The 9,228-nt window shown below is 47.6% G+C and overlaps 1 protein-coding gene across 1 annotated transcript; it reads left to right on the top strand.

Moving 5' to 3' along the window:
- The first annotated feature begins 1,885 nt into the window (after positions 1-1,885).
- LOC132653785 (NEDD4-binding protein 1-like) lies at positions 1,886-3,565 on the top strand. The gene is made up of 3 exons (XM_060383207.1): positions 1,886-2,598; positions 2,812-3,116; positions 3,282-3,565. The coding sequence occupies exons 1-3, from the start codon at positions 1,886-1,888 to the stop codon at positions 3,563-3,565; spliced, it is 1,302 nt and encodes a 433-aa protein (XP_060239190.1).
- The last annotated feature ends 5,663 nt before the right edge of the window (positions 3,566-9,228 follow it).

Here is a 9,228-nt window from a genome sequence, read left to right on the forward strand (position 1 = left end):
CACTCACGGTGGGGTGGGGAGCGGACCGGGGAGGGCACTAGGGGCTGCCACCTGTGGGTACTTCCTTGCCTGAGGGAACATTGCTGTATGCTATGGGAGAAACGAGGGACAGATGCTTGGTGTACTCAAAATGGAGATTCTAAATAAACAGAAACGGGGAGTAAGAACTCCCACAAATACAGACTATTGTGTTTTTGTGTTTTGTTTTGTTTTTTAAGTTGAAATTTCCTGATTGTGAACCAGGCAGACAACTTCTGTTCAAAGGCCCTGGATTCTAGGAGAACGTGATGATGAGTGTGAGCTTCCATTCTTCAATGGGATTTAAAAACAGTGGGGTGGGATTTAGCGAATGGGATGCTCAGAGGAGCAGCTTTTGCCTATATTTCCACAGTTGAGCAATGCCCATGGGTTCCATCAAAATGCAAAGGGAGCCCATCCTGAGTGACAGAGGATTCCCCAAAAAAGCCTCTACTCAATGTCCTGGTGAAGGAACAGTTCATCCAAAGGACTAAAAGAAGACAGTGAGTTTCTGAAACAGGCAGATGAGAAGACCTAGATCCTGAAATGGCCATTTGCTGAGGGACAGATATTCATTGGGATCACGGCCTGAAGGCATCTTCAGGAGCATTATTGGACTCTTTACTTGAGGGGAGTGATGATGGTCTGTGCTCTAAGACTGAAACCCAGTACAATGTTCCCACTGAGCAGAAAGAAGTCCCTGGAAGGAAGGGGATTGAATCAGGGGTCCTTACGACAGCCTGGAGAAGGGGAGAGGGTTCTTTCCTCCTTCCTTCCTTCCTTCCTTCCTTCCTTCCTTCCTTCCTTCCTTCCTTCCTTCCTTCTTTCTTTCTTTCTTTCTTTCTTTCTTTCTTTCTTTCTTCCTTTCTGTTTTTCTCCTGAGCTGAGTACAAGGTCCACTGCTTGAATGCCCTGACTCTCTGAGCTAGTGGGTTTTTTTCCCCCAGCATGTATCTCCTCGGTCAACAAGGCTTGGCATGTTTTTTATTTTTTGTTCGTTTTTTGTTTTGGTTTTGTTTTTTTCTTCCAGAAAAAATAATTTTCCTCCAGAAAAAAATTTTGTCTTCCAGAAACAAACAAACAAACAAACAAACCAAAAACACTGCAGAAGGGGGTAGTTGTAGAGGAATTTCAGTCCTGCCACCTGGATGTTCTGGCAAGGGGTCACACCCTGAACCCTTCTGGGGCTGCCAGCTGGGGCTGGAATGCAGACACACCTGAAATCCCCCTTCTATCTGGAATGGTGACACACCCTTAGGACATACCTTAATCCCAAACAATGTAGGGACCTCTAGCTTGGAAAGAGAGAGGGCCTTGATTGGAAGTGAGGTCTAGCGGAGGGGCAGACAAAGAGCCAATCAGAGAAGGACTCGTCAGCAAGAGTCAGAGATAGGATCCGCCCACCAGGAAAGGGAGCCTTCTTAAAGAGAGTGCAGCACTGTAGAGCAGCTCAGTTGAGTTCTCGCTGTGCAGTGAGGTGGAGCTGAATGCTGGATCGCCACCCCACCCCCTTCCCGCCAGCAACCCACCACCCTTTGTTGATTTTCTGAGTGCGGGTCTGTGCTGTTGAAGAGAGTCAGGTGAATCCCGAGAGTCGGAAGGGACCAGAAGTGTTTGCAGTAGAACCACCCAACCAGATCGGGAAGGAGAGAACCCACCAAGGGTGCAGGAGGCAGAGGACATCTGACAGAAAGGTCTCAGGGGAGAGCAGACATCTGAGGGAGAGCCTAGGAGGAGGAGGAGAAATTCCCTGGGATCCACTGCAGAAGATCCACTGTTTCACCCCTCTCCTGCTGGAGAACGCTTAGGAGCCTCCATTTTGGAGAAGGGGGTAACTGAAGGCCCAGAGGGGTTCCTCGGGAAAGCCATGGCCGCAGTTGTTTGGGACTTGATCACCAGCACCATCCCCAGCCTGCTTGCACTTGCACTTGCAGCCGCCCTTATGTACTTTGTCTCCAAGAAGCTTGGACCAATATGTGCCCACCAAGAACGCACCTCAAAAGCTTTTGGAAAAGCAGCTCTACTGCAAGAAGTGGTAGTCGTGCAACAAGCGAAATTAGCGGTGATGTTACTGAGGCTGCAGAGACAGGAGAGAGGAGAAACTAGGGTACGTGATGGGTCTGGGGGCCGGGATAGACAGCCCGTGGAACCTGAGTCGCCGCCGGCTCTGAAGGAAACCGAGCAAGGGCAGCCACCACCCTCACCGCCTTTCCCACTGGCCCAGGGAGGGACGCCTGACAAGGGTTTTCAACCGCCCGCGGGACCTGTGCTTGCAGAGTCTAAGGATTCTCCCCGTGGAAAGCATTCCCGCTCAGGGGGCTCGCCTGAGCCTAAGCCGAGGTGCCCCCCACTTTCTGAGCCGCTCCTGCAACAGCCCCTGCTGTTTCCTTCAGGGCCGGGACCCACAGCATTGGGCGGATCCTCTGAGGACCCCACTGCCTGGGTCACAGGGGTTCAGAGATTTCAAGAGGCCCTCAAGACCCCATACAGTCTGGCCTTGAGAAATGAGCCCGGCAGAGCAGATCTGAAGCATGTGGTGATAGACGGGAGTAACGTGGCCATGGCCCACGGCCTACAAAAGTTCTTCAGTTGCAGAGGAATAGCCCTCGCCGTGGAGTATTTCTGGAAGCTTGGCAACGAAAACATCACCGTGTTTGTCCCACAGTGGAGAACAAGGCGGGATCCTCACGTCACGGAACAGCACCTGTTGGGCCAGCTCCAGGAGCTCGGCATAGTGGCTCTGACTCCTGCCCGCAGGGTCTCCCGAGAAACCATCTCTTCTCTTGAGGACAGGTTCCTACTGCACCTGGCAGACAAGACCGGTGGGATCATCGTGACCAATGATAACCTGAGAGAGTTTGTGACTGAGTCGGCGTCCTGGAGAGAAATCGTTGCCACCAGGCTGCTTCAGTACACGTTCATGGGAGACTTATTTATGGTTCCCGATGACCCTCTGGGAAGACACGGACCTCAGCTGGAAGAATTTCTTCGAAAAGACATCTTTCCTCCAGACAGGCAGCTGGTTGTTGACAGTGGCCTGCCAGGCATGAGCACTTTGGACACTGTCCTCAGGAGCCCCAGCCCCAGCCCCAGCCCCAGCCCCAGCCCCAGCCCCAGCCCCAGCCCCAGCCCCAGCCCCAGCCTCAGCCCCATCTCCAGGCCCAGCCCCAGCCCCAGCCCCAGCCCCAGCCCCAGCCCCAGCCCCAGCCCCAGCCCCAGTCCTAGTCCCAGCCCCAGCCCCAGCCCCAGCCCCAGCCCCAGCCCCAGCCACTGGCTACCACCCCAGATCCACGGAGCCTCTCCAAGTCCTGGGCTTCCTCAGCAACAGCTCTTCACCACCCAGGTCACAGGGCCCAGGATGCAGCAGAAACTGGCCAGGCCCGCACAGAGATCTTGGGTAGAGACCACCCAGCTGAGGGAGGCGCTGATGAGCATCTTCCCGGACTCTGAGCAGAAAAAGAAGATTGACCAGATTCTGCTAGCTCATCCATCCACGATGGACCTGATCGCCCTCTCTGGCCTCATGTTGGATGCAAGGCTGGGCTGAGACTGCACTCACGATGGGGTGGGGAGGGGACCAGGGAGTACACTAGGGGCTGCCACCCGTGGGTAGTTCCTTGCCTGAGGGAACATTGCTGTATGCTATGGGAGAAACGAGGGACAGATGCTTGGTGTACTCAAAATGGAGATTCTAAATAAACAGAAACGGGGAGTAAGAACTCCCACAAATACAGACTATTGTGTTTTTGTGTTTTGTTTTGTTTTTTTTAAGTTGAAATTTCCTGATTGTGAACCAGGCAGACAACTTCTGTTCAAAGGCCCTGGATTCTAGGAGAACGTGATGATGAGTGTGAGCTTCCATTCTTCAATGGGATTTAAAAACAGTGGGGTGGGATTCAGCGAATGGGATGCTCAGAGGAGCAGCTTTTGCCTATATTTCCACAGTTAAGCAATGCCCATGGGCTCCGTCAAAATGCAAAGGGAGCCCATCCTGAGTGACAGAGTGAGAGACCAAAAGATAAAGCAGTGATTGTTAACACTATGTAGAGTAGTTGCTGTATAGCAGTAAGTTCCCTGAGGGGAGAGCTACCTCGCTGCATTCTTTCCTGCATTCTTTCCCGCCTTCCCGGTTCCTGGTGGGTACGTGACTTGGCTCACAATCTGCCTTCCTGCCTTCCCGGTTCCAGGTATGTGACTTAACTATGGCTTTGTTCAAACCACCCAATCAGACCCCTGTAACTATGCTTCTCGCTTCTGTAACCGCGCCTCCTGCTCCCGAGCCCTATAAAAACCTGTCACCCCAACTGAGAGGCTTGAAAGTCCTCCGATAGGCTTGGTCGCCCTGGGTACCCGTGTATCAAAATAAATCTCTAGCGGCTTGCATCCGAAGGCTGGTCTCGCTGTTCCTTGGGAAGCGGGGTCTCCCCGTCTAGATAGGCTCATGGGAGTCTTTCATTTGGAGGTCCCACCGAGATCTGAGACCCCCGCCCAGGGACCACCGACCCAGCGTCGGGAGGTAAGACTGGTAAGACTGCCGGCTTTTTGTTCTGTGAGTCTTGTGTATCGTTGTGTTAAACGGTCTGTCTTTGTGTGAGTTCGTTTCCAAGGGGTTCAAGTCCCCCTGTGGTCTGGACTTGGCCAGGTCATCTGTATCAGACAGAAACTAGAAGGAGCCGATGGGCTTGGACTTCTTTTCCGTGCCTCCTGGGAGACGTGTCAGGAGTGCCTGGTAGGGGAATCATTTGCTTCCCCGTCTGAAAGGTAACCCTTCTTGGGTTCCCTCCTGTCTGGAAACACGAGCCGAGTGGGACTCTTTGGGACGACGCCCCTGAGAGAAGGCTACGTGCTTCATCTGGGAGATGGAGGAACCGGACCTCTGACACGGTCTCCATCTGAATTTTTGTATTCGCTTTGCGCCGATCTCGTACCGCGCGGTTTGTGTTGTCTTCTGTCTGCCTGATTTTTGTCATAAGTGTAGTGAGTGTTGTTTGTCTGTCTACCTTTTGTTTTCTGTTCTGAAAGGCCTCACGAAATTTGTTTAAAATGTGTGCCTATGCACCTTATTAGATCCATAAGCGCATATTGTATATGTTGGTTCAGGGATGGAGGGTGGAGCTGTGGTTTTACCACCATCTTTGTTTAGGGCTGCCAGCTGTGTTCAGTTCTCTGATTAGTGCTAAGTACAACTTTTGTCCTTTAAGCTTTTTGTTGTTCAGTTTTAATTCAAAGTGGTAGGATCAGCAAGATTTGCTAGCCCTTCTATGAACTATATGTGATTAAAGTTTCACTTTGCTTTTATTTTAGAAAGATATTTAATGTTATGTTAACGATTGCAGTTAGTTACTATGTTGATCTTTACCTAGTGTCTTTGTTTATGTTTGTTTGTTTGTTTGTTTGTTTGTTTTTAAGATTAAGCCTAGGATGGGAAACTATGAAGTTTTTCTGTGTCAATCTACTTGAAATATAGTTTGAAAAAATACATCTAAGGAATATGCCAGAATTAGAGATTATAGCATTCTGTTTTATAGGATGCAGTTTATAGCAGATGATAAAGATAGACAAAGAGTAATTCAGATATGCTGCTCCTCAAGCTTGCCAGAAATCTTACGAATATGGCATTTTAACATGTGTAAGCATATTATTATAGAGAGCCCAAAATCCTGGCAGCAGCTCCCCCAAGGTCTCCGAGAAGATTTGGGCATACAGACAGATGACTGCAACTCTGGATTGTAGTATGCTAACCACTGGGCAAGGCTGCCCCAAATGGCGCACTGCTATGGCCCAGCCTAACTGTGGACAAACCTGTGGACACCTGGAGAGTCATTGTTTTACATTGCAGAAGGTGAGGTGAGCTCAATTTCTCCTGTTCCCTTTTTTGCTTTCCATAGAAGCAGTCTCTCATCTTCTGTGCCTGGCTGGATTGCCTCTGCTCATGATACCTTGAGAACAGAAGAGCCAGGGACACCGCCTAGGTGATGCAATGACTAGTTGTCACTGTCATTTTGTTTGATACATGGATTGGTACATTTATTTAGCTCATAATTTGTTCTTCTCAAGTCTCTGATCACATTGATGGCTAAGCTATGCAATTGGTAGCCTGAGTAGGAAATTTAAGGTATATAAATGTGAGATGTATAAGAAAATAATTTAAGGCATATTAACATGGGAGATATTTCATATGTCTCTCTCCTCTCTGCTATGTTATAAGATTTCAGAAGTTCAGAGTTTTGACATTGATCAATAGAGTTCTGATAAGCTGATAGAGCACTGACTGCTTATTATTCAGTCATAAGCTTGAGATTTTAATTGCCTTTTGGTTGTCTTCTGGAGACAGACATAGAGGAGCATTTTATCATGCTAAAAAAAAATCTGTCTAATGTGTATATCTGACCCAAAAGCCATGGTTTTTATTATGGTATTCTTAGTACCTGCCACTTCCGAAGTAGACTTTGACATAGGATTTAAGAATATCTTAAACCTGCTCCTTTTAGTTGCTTTAAGGAAAGTTCAGCCATCCACGGTTTAGCAGTAAAGCCATTAGCAGTAAAGCCATTAATCTATTTCTACCTAAGTTTCCAGTATGGCAAGGAGATGGGGGCTAAAAGTAGATGCTGAGTGTACAAAAGGTGGCCAAGCTCCATTGGTGGCTGATTACCAACAGCTTTGCCCACAGGAAAAGTTTGAGATTTTCAGAACTTGGACACACTTAAATTGTTTATAAAGGTTACAAAACAAACAACTAGGAAGAACTGATACTTATTCAGTTGGATGCTGTTTTACCCTTTACTCTCAGAATGTTGTTATATTAGATTTGCTGATATGTTACTTTTCTGAGTATTTTTTAAATATATATTTCCTTTTGTGTACTAAAAATTCATATGAATCTCAGGAAATCAAAAAGTCATGAGACCTGGATCTGGCATAACTTAAATGGACCCCAGATGAATTTTTTCTCTGGTCTTGGCATTCCTCACTTTTCCCATTTAATAGACAAATTTTAACTTCTGTCTCTAGTCTGAATTTGTCTCAGCATATTTTCACCTGCTTGACTCTATTCTGAGATAAGCTATGGAGTGCAAGCTGAAATCTGAACTTGTTTAAAGCTGACATGATTTCTCCCTGCCTCTTCATGTGGATCAACTAACCAGGTGCTTCTGAGGACTGCCCCATTGCCCAGCCTTTGACTGGCATTTCAGCCTTCCTAGCTCCTGATGCCAATGGTCCTATTGTCAGCACTGAAACAATTTAAGAAGATGAGACCCTTAGTCCAAAATCCCACCTAGCGGGCTGAAATGCCACCCTGACAGTAGCTATTATCTTGGGAACCTGCTTCAGGAACCTGCTTCAGGAATAGAAACTAGTATTGCATCCTGGAGAGATACTAGAGAGGAAGGATTCCAGAGGTTGGTTTAAATCCTAGTATAATATAGGGCTTACTACCCTTATATCCATCCCGAAGGGACCCATACACATTTTGCTTTATACTTTGGGCCTTGTATTTTAAATTGTAGGATGGCTTTCATGAAGGAATGCTTAAGAGCAATATAAATAATGGTACTCAGATCCCATTATGAAAAGGTAAATTTGGAGGATGGATTAGAGGGGCCATATCTAGAAGACCCAAATTTGGGTCTTCAAATGATCATGAGAAGGGGGAAATGAGGGACTAAAGACTTAAAAATCAATGGGTAATGTTTTAAAGGCTAGCGAGGTGGAGACATGTCTAGTAATGGGGGAAGAAATAGCCTTCCTGCATTATTTCCTCACCCACTAATTATACAGTTGTTAGGAAACGGGCCCATATGTCCAGGCCAGAACTGTTTGTATTCTTGGCACCCAAAGTGGACCAATCATCTCAAAAATCAATTTTCCTTACCAAGTCATGTAATGCCAATGTATGAAAGTCCCTGCTTGCTTTTTTTTTCCCTTTGAAAACTCTGTACCCCTATACCTCATGCCCAAATTTCTCTCCTGTTTCCAAAGGAAGTTTGCATCCCATATTGAACACATAAATAATTAAAAAAAAATCTTGTATTTACAGCAGAGTCTATTTATTCCTGGTCTTTTGGGGTTTCTGAACTGGTCATAACATCCTTAGTTGAGTACAAGGTCAGCTGCGTGCTTTCCCTGCCCTCTGAGCTAATGGGATTTCCCCTGAGCATGTGGCTCTTGAGTCCTCCTTGGTAAAAAGCAACAAGGATAGGCCTGCTTTTTCTAAAACCCAGTAGGGGAGGGGCCAGTTGTAGAGGAATTTCAGTCCTGCAACCTGGCTGCTCTGGCAAGGGGTCACACCCAGAGATGTTCATGGGCTGCCTGCTGGGGCTGGAAGGCAGACACACCTGAAAACCCTCCTGGCTGTAAGGCTGACACACCCTTAGAACACAACTTTAATTCTAAGCAATGTAGGGAACTCTAGTTTGGAGAAGGAGAGGGACTTGATTGGAAGTGAGGTTTAGTGGAGGGGCAGACAAAGAGCCAATCAGAGAAGGACTCATCAGCAAGAGTCAGAGATAGGACACCCCCAACAGGAAAGGGAGGCTTCTTAAAGAGTGCAGCACTGTAGAGCAGCTCAGTTGAGTTCTCACACTGCAGTGGAGTGGAGTTCCTTGCTAGATCCTTTCCTATGTACAGTTCTGTGCTGGTGAACAGAATCAGGTGAATCCCAAGAGTCAGAAAGAAGAAGTGATTGGGCTCAAACCAAAGTGTTTGGGAAGGAGAGAGGCCACCAAGGTTGCATGAAGCAGAGGTTATCTGACAGAAAGTTCGCAGAGGACAGCAGATGTCTGAGGGACAGTCTCAGGAGAAATTCCCTGAGATCCTCTGCAGAGGAATCATATGTTTCACCCCTTGCCTGGTGGAAAACACAAAGGAACCTCCATTTCAGAAAGGGCAGTACTTGAGGGAAGAGAGGTTCCATGGGAATGCCATGGAGACAGTCCTTTGGGCCTTGATCACCATCACGATCACCAGCCTGCTTCCACTTGCAGCTGACCTTATCTACTTTCTCTCCAAGGAGCTTTGACAAGTAAGTGCCCAACAAGAACAAATCTCGACAGCAGTTGAAAAAGTAACTGTACTGCAAGAAGAGATAGTTGTACAACAAAGGAAATTAGCTGTGATTTTGCTAAGGCTGGAGGAACAGGAGACAGAGGAAGTGAGAGAACTGAAGGTGCTCGAAGGAGAAACTAGGGTACCTGATGGGTCAGGGGG

Source organism: Meriones unguiculatus, chromosome 4 (genome assembly GCF_030254825.1).
Source record: "Meriones unguiculatus strain TT.TT164.6M chromosome 4, Bangor_MerUng_6.1, whole genome shotgun sequence".
In the NCBI taxonomy this organism is placed as follows: domain Eukaryota; kingdom Metazoa; phylum Chordata; class Mammalia; order Rodentia; family Muridae; genus Meriones; species Meriones unguiculatus.

Coding starts and splice junctions, on each gene's coding strand:
- LOC132653785 (XM_060383207.1), top strand. CDS start 1,886: ATGGCCGCAGTTGTTTGGGACTTGATCACCAGCACCATCCCCAGCCTG. Junction 2,599..2,811: donor ATGGCCCACGGCCTACAAAA/GTTCTTCAGTTG, acceptor TCTTGAGGACAG/GTTCCTACTGCACCTGGCAG. Junction 3,117..3,281: donor CAGCCCCAGCCCCAGCCCCA/GCCCCAGCCCCA, acceptor CCAGCCCCAGCC/CCAGCCACTGGCTACCACCC.